This window comes from Rattus rattus, chromosome X (genome assembly GCF_011064425.1).
Source record: "Rattus rattus isolate New Zealand chromosome X, Rrattus_CSIRO_v1, whole genome shotgun sequence".
NCBI classification, from domain to species: Eukaryota; Metazoa; Chordata; class Mammalia; order Rodentia; family Muridae; genus Rattus; species Rattus rattus.
The window spans coordinates 113,135,504-113,152,357 of NC_046172.1; the positions used below are offsets into that span (position 1 = coordinate 113,135,504).

Here is a 16,854-nt window from a genome sequence, read left to right on the forward strand (position 1 = left end):
AGAGTTTGGGGAGAAGTGAAACAGAGTCTTTAGGACAGAGTGTGGCAGTCATACACATTAACTCATAGAACACATGGTTACCTGCACAAAACCTGAACCGTATCAAGGTATAAAAGCTCCAACATGAATCAAGCAGGAGCTCATAAGGCCCTATACATTCAGTGGGAGACTATGAACAGTTAATAAATTCTGGGAGAAGGTATTATTTTCATTTTAAACATTTTTGTTTTTATGATAGTTTTATTTATTCTTTAATTTTCATGCATATATATCACATATTTAGATCATATTCATCCATCACTACCTTCTTCCAACTCCACCTAGTTCTCTCCACCCTGTCTCCCTTCCAACTTAGTGTCATCCCATTTTTGTTGTTGTTGTTGTTGTTGTTGTTGTTGTTGTTGATAATGTCCTGAGTCAAAGCACTGTTGTCTTCATGTGCATAGATGTGTGGAACAACCACTGGGGCAGGGGCAATTGACTAGCAGCCATTTGTGCAAAAGGAAGTGACTTTCCTTCTTTCATCAACCATCTACTGTCAATAGCTTCTCTAATAAGGGTAGAGCCTTGGGGTCCCCTCCCATATTCATGCTGGAATTTTGACTGGCTTGGTGTCATGCATGTAACCACAAATGCTGTGTGCTAATGTGTGTAATACCCATGCTATCCTCTGAAATCATCATTTCACAGCTGTCCTCTTCATCAGCCAGCTCTTAGTTTCCTTCTTCCCACTCTCCTGTGTGTTCCCTAAGCCTCAGTAGGGATAATACAGATAGTTGTATTACCTATGGCTGAGCACTCATAGTTTCTTATCTCCCATAAACAGTAATGTGTCTCTGCACTGACCCACTTTTAAAAAGTCCCTTTTCTGAACAAAGTTGAAAGCAACACAAATCTATAGGTATAAACATAATTATTAGAGACCATTTGTCAGCATAACTATTTAATATGAGAACAACAGATCTCTCCAGAACTCACGATCTCTCCAGTTATGAACTTAATACCAGTTTTACTGTGCCAGACAGGAATTTTGTCCCATAAAACAAGCCTTCTATCCAGTCAGAAAGCAAATAGTTATCCCCATAACTGACATGTCATCAATTGCTCACCCACTGCTAGACACTATATAGTACAATATTGACCTGTCTGGCCAGATGCATCAACAGAGGTGTCATTTTCTGCACTGGTGTAACCATTGACATGCTACTATTTTCCCAGTATATAATTCTCCATTCATACTCATGCAAGGAAACATAACGAAACCCAGTGGGCAACAAAGAGACAAACAAATAAACATTGGAGGGGATTTGAGAAGAAGGGCTTCAGTATGAGAAAGAGAGGGGGTTGGGTGGGGTATAGGAGGAAAATGAACAATATTCTGTATATGCAAATATTAAATTTTCCAAAAATAAAATATAAAAAAATCAGCAAAAACTCAGTGGGACCAAAACAAGGATTGTTATTTTTGTATTTTTATTGACATTTATTAATTTTAATATTAATTGGTTTCCATTCTGCATTTCAATGAATGGGCATGAAACACAAGCAAAAATCAGTTCTTATGTCCTAGGCTGTGCTCCTGGAGACACTGGACACATAAATTATATATTCTGTACCGTCTATACACTTCTTCCTGTAAACTAGCAAGAATTTATTTCTTTTTGCAATGTTAATATGCTCAAGAAAGACTAGATTATTCCAAGCATATTAATAAAAACTTGTCCTTAAAAGGTGATTTGGGGACTTAGCAATTGTTTGGAGTTACAATAATCATAATCTATCTACTCTGTTTTGCTAGTCTTACTAAGACTTCCTTGATGATTGGAAGATTGCTTTTGCTTCAGATTGCTATCATTTCAATTGGTTAAGTAAAGTTAAAATCACAGAACTGAATCCTGAATTTTCTCAGAGCCTCCTTGACCTCTTTGTTTTTGAGGCTGTAGATGAGAGGATTACACATTGGAGTAACAACAGTATAGAACAAGGAGAAGGTCTTGTTGAGAGCCGGTACTTGGTCAGCCAATGGTACAGCATAGACCAAAATTAAAGTCCCATAAAACAAGGTCACAACTACTAGGTGAGAAGAACAAGTGGAGAATGCCTTTTGCCTGCCAATAATGGAAGGTATTCGTAAGACCACTGCAAGAATCTTCCAGTAGGAGGCTAAAGTTAGTCCAAAGGGGACCAGGGTTACCAGGGATGTTAGACTCATGCAGACTAGGTTAACCAGATAGGGATCAGAGCAAGAGAGCTTCTGCAGAGGTTTCAAGTCACAGAAGAAATGGTCAACCACATTACCTCCACAGAAATTTAAGCTGGACAGCATAGCAGCCTGGAAGGCAGCTGCCACTGAGAAGCCACAAAGCCATGATCCAATCGCTAGTTCCACACATAGGGTTCCATGTAATAATGTTGAATAGTGTAGGGGCCAGCAGATAGCCAGGTACCTGTCATATGACATTACTGCCAGGAGATAACACTCAGTGCTTCCCAGGGCCCCAAAGAAGTATAGCTGAATTATACAACCTACCATGGAGATCATCCTATGTTCCCGTAGTAAGTCCACCAGCATCCGGGGAACAATATTGGATGTATAACAGACCTCTAGGCATGAAAGGTTTGCCAAAAAGAAGTACATTGGAGTCTGGAGTCCTTGTTGAGTACATACCAGTATGACAAGAAGAAGATTAGCAGAAACTGTGACTAGATAAACAATACCAAATACCAAGAAGAGCAAGGGGTTCAGTTCCTTGAGGTCTCCAAACCCTAGTAGAAAAAATTCTCTTACCACCATAGTGGTATTTTCTGGCCCCACTGCAGGCATGTGCTCCTGAGAGAGTCTTAGTTTCTCCATACCAGTATGTCAGTTTACTCTGTCACACAGATCTCCCCATGCGATTCATTTCTATTAGTGCTTAGACTGCTGCACTGATGGGCTGTTTCTTGACTTTGGCTCCTATTAGAACCAGTTAAGTTTGCCTTTGGGAAGCTGTTTCTAGAAATCAACTGATCTGTCATCTAAGCAGAGTATGAAGCAAGAATAAGGAGTCTGAATAGGCCAACAGCCTAGTAAAAATCGATTCCCAACCCTGAAGGAACAAATTATCCTGTGAGCAGGTGAACACCTGTAAATCTGAAAGAGCAAGTCGATACCCTCAAATTCACATTCAAAGGAGATGCATATAGACCATGATTAGAAGCTGTCATTTGCACAGAAGAAATTCACAAGGAAACTCCTTGCTAAATATTGACAATTCCAAGAAATGATAGTCCTCACAACAGTTCATATTTGGCCTTCTTGTGTAAAGCATGAAACAAGGACTGAAATGCCAAGACTGTTACAGAGAAGCATTCCATCGATGCTATGGGACCATCCATGCTTGTTTGGAAGTGCCATCCCTGTTGCAGTTGCTTGAGAGAGTAGGCTGAAAAAATTTAGAAAAAAACAAACAACCCTATGTGTACACCCTAAATGAGAATGATAACTTTTATTTTTAAATATTGCCTCATAAAATGCTGCGATTTATGCTTAAGTGGGAAGCCTAGAATGTGACACTTTAAACTACAGTTAGATACATATGCCTACACAAAAACATGCATGCATGCACACACAGATACACATATATCTTGATACAGTCACATATTCAAAGAGAAAAGGCACATATATAATCCTTGTTCTCACTTCAAATTTGGGTTTATGATGTCAGCCAAGTGGAATATTTGCTCCGCAGGACTTGTCTGTCATTTGGAGATACTGATTATGGGTTAGGTCACCAGACCCAAATAAACAGGCTTTCCATATTTATTGGCAACAAGAGAAAAGAAATTAATATGTTTTCTTTTTCCTCCAACTTCTGTTACTGGTCTGTTAGGCAAGATGTTGGTGGGATAGGAATGAAGGACATGAGCTTCAACACAACACTGCCCGGATCAAATCTCACCCTCTCAATGTATGATTGTGCAGCCTCAGCCATGTCCCTTTACCTCTCTTGGCCCTCAGTCGTCTCCTTTGAGAAATATAGGTGATGAGAAGCATGTGTGATGCATAGCAACACAAAATAAGCAGTAAACACTTTTGTCTACACGGAAAAAGTATAGAAAACAACCCCATAGAAAGGTTAACTAATATTACTAATCACTATGCACTAAAATAGGAAAGATTAAATATAAATGCACCAAAGAAAAATTGTATGATTGTTGACTACTTTGACATTTTTAATTTACATTTATTTATTTAGGGTGTATGAACAGTTACCATGGCCCATGTACACTTATTAGACGCTAATTTGTGGAGGTCTGTTCTCTCTCTCTACCATGTGAGTGCTAGGAATCAAAATCAGGTCATCTGGCTTAGCAGCAAGCACACTAATCCACTGAGCCATCTCTCAGATCCTGTTATTCCTTCTTAACTATTACCTATCACCACTTAATCTTAACACTTAACTTAACCTCAAGGTAATTTCAAATGCCATTAGTTATGTGAAGCTTTGATGAGATCATTTATATAAAGGGACCAAAATTCAGAAAATATTCAATAAATCATATCTAAGAAAAATATTAACAATTTGCCTGAAATTATAAAATGAACATATAGCAAACTGAATATGCACAGCCCATGCAACTCCAACAGGCATGATCTTTCTACCATGCACCTGGACAAAGGGCCTTCTATAATTTATATGTGTGGACATCTGCACGTGTGTTCTATGTTTCTAAAAAGTGGTTTTAGAAAAATTCTGTCTAAAATAGTTAAACGGCAAACTCTCCACAGTGCTCTTGTATCTTTTAGTTAGCCTTTCCCCTCCACATCCATTTTGTACCAGTTCCCCACCACACACAAGCTGTGGGCACCCACACTGCTCTCTTTGTTCTTTTGGCTTCCACTCTTGTCCAGCTCCTGACCCTGGCTTCAACCTTTTCTTTGAGGGGAACCTGTGGTTTTTATTGGATGTTCTTGTACAGGCCCTTCCTCCTCCTCAAAAAGCTTTTGGCTGAGTCTCATTTCTCCATGGTTTCTTCAAAACTGAGGGCATCATTAACCATTTCTTTCAATGAATCTTTAGTCCATTTTGTTGCCACCTTCCCTTCTTTATGAACATTTTTTGGCTTGCAGCACATATCAAATACACCATATATTATTAATACATTAAACTTAACTTGAATACTTTTCTAAATATATGATCTACGAAAGCAGAGATATCTTCCTTTTATTCACCAATGATTCCTTATTTCTTAGCACATTTCCTAGTAGACAGAATGTTTCCTTTGTAATTTGATATGGGACCTTGCAATACTTAGGGGTGTTCAGTATGCCTCTGTGCCCTCACCTCTTGACTGAGAAGCTTCACAGAACCTCTTAGATGTCTCCAAATATCCACTTCCTCTTCTAGGTCATGGATTTAAAAAATGATTTCTTTTTCTTAAAGGCCAGAAAGTAACTTTTAAGATCTTGGAGCCAGCCTTTGTAGTTGGTACAAGTATTTCTTAAATGCTATGATACTGAAGAAACAGCGAAGATAATGCAGAAATGAAGGGGAGTTCTTATGTTCCACTAAAACATTATTTACAGGCTGGCCAGACGGCTCATCAGGTAAAGTTGTGCAGCTCTAAGTTTGACAATTGGAGTTAAATCCCAGAACCCACATGGTAGAAAAAGAGAACAGACTCCTGTAAGTGTTCCTCTGAGTTACACACACACTAAATGAATGTTAATTTTTTAAAAAATAAGACTTAGAAATTTAAAATAGTCTTAGACAGTATAGCTGTGTATAGATATCACTGCCTATCATCAGAAGTCCACATTCACCTTTGCATTTGGGTTGAACTAATAGATGTTAACAGGATGAGATGTACAGCTTCTAGACTGTTTCCAAAAAGGATGTGTCCAAATCATCAAATTCCCCTTTATATCCTTCTATTGAGTGGGATAGAGACCTAGAATTGGGAGTCTTATCATGGAGCTAAACATATTCCTATTTTGTCTCTTGCTAAATATTCTGATTCATTTGTTTTAATATCCTAGCCTTAAGTTAGCTAATACATAAGTTTCATCTACCCTCAGAAATATTATGACTAATCAGCACAATAGTCCATGCAAAACACTTAGTATCATAGTTGGTAAAAAGGTAAATAGATTTCACTGTGATTTTATTGTTAGTACCATCCTCCTTCCCATTTCTTTCTTGTCTGTGGTATATGTGCTGCATAGTGACATTTCAATCAATAGGTAGGAGTCTACATACATGCTGGTGGTCCTATATAATTGTACTATCTAACAATGCTGTGGCCATCTTTGTGTATGTGAGCATACTTTATGATATGACACAATTGTGGAATGACCCAATGATGCAACAACCAGCAGAACATATGCATATTATTAAATAGCATGACTTCTAGTTTACCCAAAACAGTTATGTTTAGAGAAGTCCAAACAGCTCTGGGAAATCTCCAACAGCTCATTTTCTCCTTGGACTCAACAACTTTCCCCCTCACATAGAAAGAGAAATTAAATCAAACTACCCATATTTTCCTTTGATCATGAAATTTAAGCAACATACTTTATTGAATGTAATTTTTTACATTCTTAACAAGCTAGACAAGCAATCAATCTTCAAACTTGGGTTTATAAGGCTGGATTGTTTAGCAATATTTTCAGATATTTCTGGTTATCACAACCTGAAGGAGCACTACTGGAGGCATTTAGGGATAGAGGCTGGAGATATTGTTCAGTACTCTCCATTGCGCACAGAGCAGTCCCCACAGCACATAATTTTCCAGTCTAAAATATAATGGTGTTGCTCTAAAGTCCCTACAGGTACACACAGGCAAGGGATATTTCCAATTTTCATACAGATGTTTCTAGAAAATCAATCTGTTATTAATGTGCCTGAGGTTAAAGAATCATTCTTGCTCTATTTTCTTGCTACTTCTTTCAAATTCCTTCTTCCAAAATGTATAAGAGAGAGGTCTACCTATCAGGTAACTTAAATCTTAGTAAGAGTGTCACCATTTACTTCTTTGGGACTCCAGGCCACAGCAGAAGAGAATATTTAAGACATAAATGCTGTACTATTATTCCTGGTTCTAGTTAATACGTTGCCACTTATTAGCCAAACATGCATTTATGCTTATTGGTGGGGACTTCTGGCCACAAACATTTTTGTTGAAATTACATTTTACACACATATTTTTGTTAAGATTTTAAATAGAACAATCAAGAGAAGATTTTTGAATATAAAAAATAAGTTTGGCGTTAGGATAAAATGCTGTAGGCCAAGTGGATATGAATATGCATTCCAGAAACAAAGGTAGGTGGTAAACACCTGACTGTTAAGAACATGCCCATTTATATTTTAATATGTGATGGTGTATATTAACCCATGATCATGCTCCCTCGGGAGCCACTGAAGATGTTCAAAGAATGATGCAAGAGTTTAGTTTTAAACTGTCAATATTTACAAGGTTAGGGTAAGTATACAGTGTGTACATTTGCTTGTGTAGGGAAGGGGGCAGAGGAAAGAACAAAGGTAAAACAGCCAGGTTCCTGCTGAATCCCCTCTGTGTCCTTTCCTGCTTGATGAGAAAAACAGAAAGAGGAAAAATCCCAGTCACATCGAGATGTGATTTAAATGCAGCAGCAACTCCTACTGCACAAGGCTGGTTCTCTCATTCTGCCAGCTAGATTCTAAGGGGTTTTTTTCTGTTCAAGAAGTTCTTCATGCTCCCTCAGCCTTTCTTTCAAACCAATAGCTATTTTCCCCTTTTATCAAATAATGACTCTCTTAGTCATCGCTGCCGGTTTCCTGGACTTGTACAACCTGCTTATGACTCAACCTGCTTTTAGTGAGTGGGCCTCTAGATACAATCCCTGATTATCAGGCAGAACTTTGAAAAACATATTAAAAAGAAAAGAAGTTTTAAAACAGACTCATGGGGTAGCATGTGTATGTACATGCATGCATGCGCACACATGCCTATGCACACACAGCATTTGTATTCACGAAGAACTCCTCCTATGCTGGGAGGACTATTGGAAAAATGAACAAATCAGTCATGCACATTGATCTTTTGCTTGGTATTGATGGCAAATGTGAAACTGGTGTGTGTTTGGTTACTCGAGGATGGAATTTAAGAAGCACATGCAGACATCCCCCCGGCACACACACCACACACAGGGAGAGAGAGGGAAACACAGAGAGAAAGAGAGATGAAGAGACAAGCACAGAGTGAGCAGATGGTGGAAGTGTAATATGGGGGGGGGGAGAGTACATGACATCCATCAGCCTGATCCTACACTCACACTGACGTCAGGGAACACGAGCCTAAAATAGAAATGACAGGCAACAAAATGGTTCATATTCACCCCGATTAGTTTGCAGAGCACAGACCTCCCCTGAGTTCTGATCTGGTAAACATCAACTGCTTCCCTAGAAGTCTGCCCTTCCACTTGATCCATTTTTGTTAGAAAACGACTTATCTGCACCTTGAATCAAGGGATGAGATTTTCCTTAAGCCTTTCCTTAGAACCGATCTACAGATACTGATTTTGCATTCTTGTTGGTCTTTTAGTAGCTGTGTGGCCTTGAGTGATATTGGTACCCTCTCTGAGACACAGTTTCTTTAGCACTAAACTAAAAAACAATGCCATCTCCTTTACTCAAGCACAAAAAATAAATGGTGAGGCTTATGTGAGTTATCATTATAATGTCGTTGAAAGTACTGTACAAAATACAGTAAAGTAGCATAGGTTATTAATGTTGCTATTTCCCTTTTATTTATTTAATCTTGTGTTAGGGAGTACACGTATCACATGTGTGATAATCAAAATGACAACTTGAATTCTGAATATGCAAGTAAAGCTATCAGGCTCTGTACCAAGCCTTTACCTGCTCAATCATCTTCTCAGAGAGAGAGAGTACCTATTCTGCATTTCATAAGCTATAATTATTAGAAATAAATCAAAATTAGAATACCTTTAAATTGAAACTGCTTTATGGCCTTCTCACAGATATTGTACAACTTAGACCTGCCTTTTTCTGGGTGTAGCTTTTGGAATCATTGAAGAAAGCTAGTGTGGTCCTACTCACCACCAAATACCAATACCATTATTAAATATTGGGAAATTACAACACAAGTAGACTCATACCTCTGTTCTCAACATTGTTGTTTATGTGACTGATTGATGTTTATTGCTCCCTTTGAACGTTGTTAACTCATGGAAATGGTGTTCGTCGAGTCTGGAAAAGTGAAAGAAAATTTTTGGATTTGCTCTTGAACTCCCAGTGTCAGGCAACACTTAATTCCTTCTGATGTGCTCTTGAATAAGTGTATGAAAATCTGTCATAGATGTTGTATTTCCTAAGCATAATGGTCTGAGTCCCCACAGTCTGTCCCATGGTGAATAGCTGATGAAGCCTAAGACCCAGACTCACGATTCCAGCCTGCATTGACAGGACACCTGCTTTTTTTGCTTCTGTAAAAATCTTTATAAATCTTCAGGAGGCACTGTCAGAAACTGATGTATATATATACATCACACACACACACACACACACACACACACACACACACGCACACACATGCGGACACACACACACAGAAAGAGAGAGAGACAGAGAGACAGAGAAAAAGAGAGAGATAGACAGACAGACAGACACACACACACACACACACACATACTTTTTCTCTCCCCCCCCCATACACACCTGCCTTTACTTTTTGTCAATGTCAAGAATTGTACCTCCGGCAGTCAGCCTTATTCTAACTTCTTTTTTGACAAACTAGTGGATTGACCACATATGTGCTTAGTGAGTTGTAGCTTTCAAATCATACCAATTCACTTTTAATGAATATGGAAAGAATGCATTGTCCAAAATCAAAGAAATATGTTGTACTAACCAGGGAAAACAGTTTCCACATCTCCATTCTCCATTCTTGTTCTTGCTGTTTAGTTTGCTATTTTGTCTTTTTGGGGCTGTTTGTCTGCTTGGTTTTTTTTTTTAATGAAGCCGACTTTCCCCCTCTCCGTGATGTAAATGAGCAGAGCAAACAGAGGAGACCTTGACCTGTTTAACCTGCATAGTTCTGTCAGAGGGACCTCAGCTCCAGTTCTCTTTATATGTCAACCTGGTCTTTTCCAGCTTGAAAGCAAATCTCTCCCTTTGAAAAAAAACTTCAATATTTAAACTTAAAGCAAACAGTGTAATCTGACTAGGAGGGGATTATGTATATAGAATAGAGATACTGGATAAAGCATTATAAATTGCCAGCCCTGTGTAGGTGTGTTGCCTGTGATCGTCATATTGTCAGCTAATCCTAAGACATTTTTTTTGTACAGTAAACATTATAAGGAAGGATAATATTGAGAAAGAAAGAAAAGAAAGGGGGAAGGCATTAGGAAGTGAGCTTCTAAGTAAATTACCTAAAACAATAAAACATTTAGACTATTTAAGGACTATAAGTAACTGCTAGGGTTTCTGCATTCACACAGTTTATCTGGAGCATTCAGCATTCCGGTTTGAGTGCTGATTCTGTAAAGGTCTCTATGGCTTTCTTTGCCTCCATTTTGTTTTTACCTGCAGTAGAATCATAGACACACCCTGGCATGTAACTCACAGAAAGTTTCTAGAATACACATTCATGTTCACTATTCTCACCTAAGCTATCAGCATGCTCTTCAGGAGATTTGCCTGAATTAATTTAGTCTCCACGGCAGCCAAACAAATGATTAGTTTTCAAAAGAAAGAGAATTCAATCAACATAGATATATTCCCTTCCCCCTGATTCCTTGAATATGCATGATACATACATAAATCTCTCTATATAACAGTCTCTCTACTTTATTTCAAGATAGGAAAAAATTTGTTGAAAATTTTCTATTAGTCAAGGCTCAACAAAAACAAGAAAGCTTAATATACTCTGCCTGGTGGTGAAAAAACTGAAATAGATCCTCCTATAACTCAAATTATGAAAATTGTCATGTACTTTCCTGCATTCAATTTATATTTGGGACCACTTTCTATACCTTCTATAGTTGATGCTTTGGCCGTGGTAACAAAATATATGAGCAACCTCTATGGTTGACGCCTCGATAGCTCTAAAGGAGTCAGTCTTAGGACTCCAATATTCAGTGATGACCACACATTTTTCTGTAATAGCTCAAGAAGCATTGACATGTATCTATTGAGAGTAATCGTTTAAGTGGGGGATAAATTGAAAAATGTTCTTGGTCCCCCTTTCAGAGATCTAGAATTTCTTGTGAGATTCTCTGTAGAAAATTCTTTCATAAATCTGCAATCTTTTTTCATAATTCTGCAAAGTTGTTATCATATCACTATTACTGTAGTGGAAGAGATAATGGTGTGATGGACACAGCAAAGGCAGCTGTTAACATCTGTTGCACACTCATCGTTTTTTGCATCTTTTGATAAAGACTTGGTCATAGGCTTATTCATAAATTATTTTATCTTAGAGATAATTTTGTCAAGTAAGAATTGATAATTTATGTTTCAGATGGTAAAGCTAAGATATAAAAAAGTTAAGCAATATTTCCTTAGGTGAGCATTATTTTAGATGAAGAATTTGCCTCAAAAATATAGTCTACTCTTTGACCCATTCATTCTGAAAATTTTAGCACACAAATTATCCATGGTGGAAGGTAAGGTGGGAAACTAAGTACTTGGCCAGGTTAAAGTCAGAGGTGTTCAACCTCTACCAAACTGTAGTTCTACAGACATATACCTCAAAATTCCTTCCATTTATGACAAGTAAAAATTGATATTTTCAAATGCTAAAGAAAGCATGATATCACTATATAAAAAAATTGTTGACATGAAAATGTTATCCAGTGGTTGTTACATTTTGAAATATCAAGGTAATTTACTTATAATATTATGGTAAGAATTAGGCTAATACTTCATAACTATAAACACTGTGCACGTTTGTCATATTATTAAAATCAAGATAATTTTGATTTTGAATAAGGTGTCCAGACTGATGTTCTAAATTAGTAACAATGTAATATTAATGCTTCATTCTTTAAAATATTCACATAGTTCATGCAAAAGCACGATTGTTGGCAGGATAATAATTGGCTTAATTAAGGAAAATAATAGAAAGGAAGCAAACATTTATTGACTACCTGCATTATATTATACTAGGTGCCTCCACATATATCATCTCATTATAAGAGTAATGCATAGTTCACGTGATTGTTCTGAGGACTAATTGAACCCACTTATGTGACTGCACCCACTAGGAGTCAGAGAAAGGGTACTAGCATTACAGATACCAGATCATTTTCCAAATCCTGTATCACCCTGCAGATTATTACTTTTAATCTTCACAACACTTCTGAACACATGGATATCTACATTTTATATATATGAAGACTAAGGGGTAGGTAATAGTTTAATGACTCAAAGAGAAATGGAGTTAACTGAAACTACATGCATGTTTTTCATTTAAGTAAATGATAGCAAAAGCCTTTTAAAATATTGTGTGTGAGTGTATGCATGAGTGTGTGTGTGTCTGTCTGTGTGTCTATGTATAACTACAGATCCATAATTACCAAGAAGAATATATGAAGGACATTAAGTAACCCATTGTCCATCCTTACTCAGCATTCTGCTTTAGATAGTCCTTTTACTGAAACACAGTCTCTTTGTTATTTGCTATTGTGAATTCTACACTAGCTGGTCCATGTTTTACTAGATATTTCTTGTCTTTCTTCCTATTTTCCTCCTATTTTCTTGTCTTTTCTCCAAGTAAGATCACTACGGCGCCAGGCTTTCTGTATGTTCTAGGGATTTGAATTCATGTCCCAAGCTTGTGCATCTGTTGCTTTATCCACCGATTCATCATCCCAGTCCACAAAGCCATTTAAAGAACTTTTTCATATGGAGAGAGGGAAAGCAATATACCACTACTTACTCATTCATTCACTCATTAATTCAACAATTACACCCTTAGTAAATACCCTATGCCAGTACTGAACTAAATTCTGTCAAGACATCATCTCAACAAATCTTTACAGCAGTTCTAGAAGAAGGAAACCAAGATTATGAGAAAAGGAGGCTAACATAAAGCTAGAAATTAATCTAGATTTATAATTTTTCCTTCAAAGACAATAATTCTTCTAAAATATGTCATGTGTAAAAGGTAAATTATGTCCCTCTATATGCAATGATACTTACTTTGCATCATATGTATTGGCCTCCAGCACTTTGGTTCTATATTAGATGGATTGGCATAATTAGCTTAACAGAAACACATATACACTCATGCCCTATAACCTGGAGGAAAGAAAAGATATCTCAGTGAATGAAAGGTATACAAAGGCATATATACAGAGAAAGAGACATACACACAAGTATTTAACAATTGAGTCACTCTAGAGGTTGGAAGGACCAGGATAAAAAGCTATCACATTAGGATTTTGTCCTGAAGTATTTTTAACTATCTGCTTCATCTCATACCAAAATGCATCAACAACAACCTAACGTCAACATTGCCTTGTACACATCACTAGTATTAGACCAACCTAAAGCCTCCTATATTGAAACCCATTTCTAATTTTAGAAGTAGGATTCCTTCTGTTAAACAAAGCTCACTAAAGAGACTTGATAAGTCTTATAAAATTATTTTCAAGTCAGGAAGTTGCCTCTACAATTGGTTCTGTCATTCACTCTTTTATTCATGCCCACTGATGCATATATCAATGACCATACCTATTGGCAGGCCAACACCCCAGCCTACTTCCTTCCACAGGGTTAGTTATTACTAATTCATGGCTGTAGCCACTTTTAATTCAGTTCCTAATATTATTCCAGGCAAAGAGATGATTTTCTAAATTCAATCCTAATTATGCAAGCTTACCTTTTTTTTTTAAATTAGAAAATGTTCCATAGTCTTTTCTCTATAAGGTAATCTTCCTATACCATATAAGGAGAACAGAACTGGAAGTAAGGGGTTCCAAGAAATATAGAACAGTTGCCCCAAAGAATACCCGATGGGGTTGGTTAGCCCAAAAGAAGTAGGTAATGTTAATGAGGCCTAGACTGAGGTTTAGAGCTCTTTGGGACCAATTTTAACATTGTATAGGGAAATCTGTGCCACATTTGAAACTTCTGTGTGGTCACCTCACAAACACTGTTTCTGGGTCACAAAAACGGACTGACCTAAAACACAGGAGAGTTCTAAGCCAACTAAGCCAGTTCATCCTATAATGCACCAGTTCCACAGGGAAACTAGCTGTAGTCACTGTGCCCAGAGGACCAGGTAGAATCCTGGGAAAGTCTGAGCAATTACTTTATCCTTCTGAGTTGTAGTTTTATCATCTTTTCAAAGGTTAGTCAACTGGGTGGAGAGTTGCTGAAGCAGGAAGCAGGGAATCTTGTTGAATAGGTATTTTCTGCAAAGCGTTGTACTCAGTAATTCTTATATATGTTCACTTTGCCCTCTAATCTCTTCCAGTTAAGAATTGTTATTGAAATAATAATGTGCAATATAAGTGAGTGTCTTGCTCACTGCACACTTAATAAATGTCATCGCACATTCTTTCCAAATTTCAAAGAAGATATGAATCCTACATTCACCCTAGTGCTTTCTAATTCACTCTGAAGAAGATTGTAGCAATCATTTTTAGAATGAATCATAGAATGTTGAGATAGGAGAGACCTTAGGAATTGCTTGTATATATTATTTCAATGAAAAGAGGAAAGAAAAACTTACTCAAAACTGGTTCAACAGAAAGAACACATCCAGAACCAAGGCATCCTCCTTCCTATATGTATGTGTTATTATGTCTCCTTAGGGTCAATCTCATAAAAATCATGGCCAGCCCTGAATTAATAAATCCAGGCTCTTTGTGGTTGCAATTTATAAAATCACTTTGGGGTTCAGGAAAAAACACTTCCTGGGAACTTCAGGGCACAGGTTTTGAACGTAGAAGAAAGGCAGAGGAAAACTGGAAGCTAGGATTCATAGGAAACTAAGGGTTAGCACAATTAGAAACAAAACCAGAACTATTGGTTCTCAGGAGATTGGGGAACTCCACAGGATTCTATATTCTCTGTAGGGTTTGGCAGTCCACTACTTTCCCCTATAATCTAGTTTCTAAATCATTGCCAGCCCTAAGGTCTCAGAGTCCTCTGTCAAACAGTACAGCTTGGTAAGGAAGAATCCTAGTACTCAGAGCACTCAGGATGATCATATCACTAAAGTAATATAGTTCCAACTGTCCGCTAACTACTAATCTTTATATCTATTTAATGATTAAGTCACATCACAAATGCCTCACCTCTGAATAGTATTATATTTAGGATTAACATCACTTTCGAAGCAACATAAACCTTTAAACTATTAGCAGGTAACTTTAACTACAACTCGATGTGAAACACAGATTAAAGACAGACCAGAGAACATAGATCCTAAATTCCATCTGTCCCAAGCTCCACTCGGAGTGGGAATGGAACTGGTAGCAGTTTAACCTGTGTTGTACTAGTTTGCCTCACCTTAGAGCAACATCATTACAAATGTCACATCTTTTTGCTGAGGCTTAATTTTCTACACATGGAATCATAATTTCTCTGATCCTTTAGCCATCTCTCTGAAGTTATCTAAGCAGATTTAATGACCATGACCATTTTGTTGATGAAGCCTCTAGGGGATAGGTAATATGTTTCAGACCTATGAGGTGAACTTATGTCAAAGAAAGTTCATGAACCTGGTTTGCATCCACTTTGCAGCCAGTGCTTTCAAAATTACACGTGTCACCCCAGGACATAAGAAACCACAGTAAGGCCTTATTCTGATTTTACCTTTTACAAGTAACTTTCCAAGACTTTGTTAAACTTTCCTTTTTTCTATTTGTTTACTCTGAGTCATTTTCTCTGTGCCCAAACATAGAGATACTATTCTCTCCTTTGATCTACAATATCTTTCTACAAGTCTTATGGCCAATAAATGGTAGATCTATGAGTACAACTCAGGGCCACTGAGCTTTAATATCCCTGCTATTTGTGTAACATTTCACTGTTTGGAGCTTACTTGTCAAGCCAATCTGCTAACAGATTAATATCGCACAAACACTAATTAAAGGAATCTGACAAGGCTGTATTTGCTTTGATATTTCAGTCAATGTGACCCAAGAATTTACCACTGTTTTTCTAACTAAATTACATTGTTAAGACATCGGGCCCAAATATAATGTTATATAATAAGTAACTATTGCACAATTAAATGCTCATCTATAAATTGGAAGCACTAAATATACTGCATACAAGTGGTAAGAGGGAAATCACCAAAGAAGAAACCATGTTAGCTATACCCAACCAGGAAGAAGCCAAAGTGGAGGTTGCCTGGTCAGAAGGAATTGGGAATTTCTTCTGAACTGGGAAGAGTAGGGCCTTCTATGCATGGAAGTTAGTAAGCATAGAGACAAATGAAGCTTTCAGTACTCCATGACTGAGAACTATTAAAAGATTAGCTTCATTTCAACAGAACATAGCAGTTAGAGAAGTATTAGAAATAACATGTTAGCTTGAAATTGTTGGTTATCTTTGACACAGAGAAGAAGTCATTCCTATTCCCCAAGATGCTATTTTCTACATTTCTACATGTGATATCTGAGAAAAGGCTGAGTGACAGCGATTCCTGGACAATCTCCTCAACTTCTACTCTCCTACAGCATTAAACCCTTAAGAAGTTGGTAGTGAGGAAGTGAGGAAATTTTACTTCTGTGGTATAGGGAAAGATCAATCATTTCTTGGGAGGAGTCAAACAAAATTTATCTATTTCTGAAAGGAAGCTCTTTTGTACCTGTGGTGCCATACAAATCCATTGCTCTTAGGGAAG

At 37.4% G+C, this 16,854-nt stretch overlaps 1 protein-coding gene across 1 annotated transcript; it reads right to left on the reverse strand.

Annotated features, from left to right (window-relative positions):
* Nucleotides 1–1,864: 1,864 nt before the first annotated feature.
* Nucleotides 1,865–2,824, reverse strand: LOC116888754 (olfactory receptor 10C1-like). The gene has a single exon (XM_032890048.1). It carries the CDS (start codon nt 2,822–2,824, stop codon nt 1,865–1,867), a length of 960 nt encoding a protein of 319 aa, XP_032745939.1.
* Between the last annotated feature and the right edge of the window lie 14,030 nt (nt 2,825–16,854).

Coding starts and splice junctions, on each gene's coding strand:
- LOC116888754 (XM_032890048.1), bottom strand. CDS start 2,824: ATGCCTGCAGTGGGGCCAGAAAATACCACTATGGTGGTAAGAGAATTT.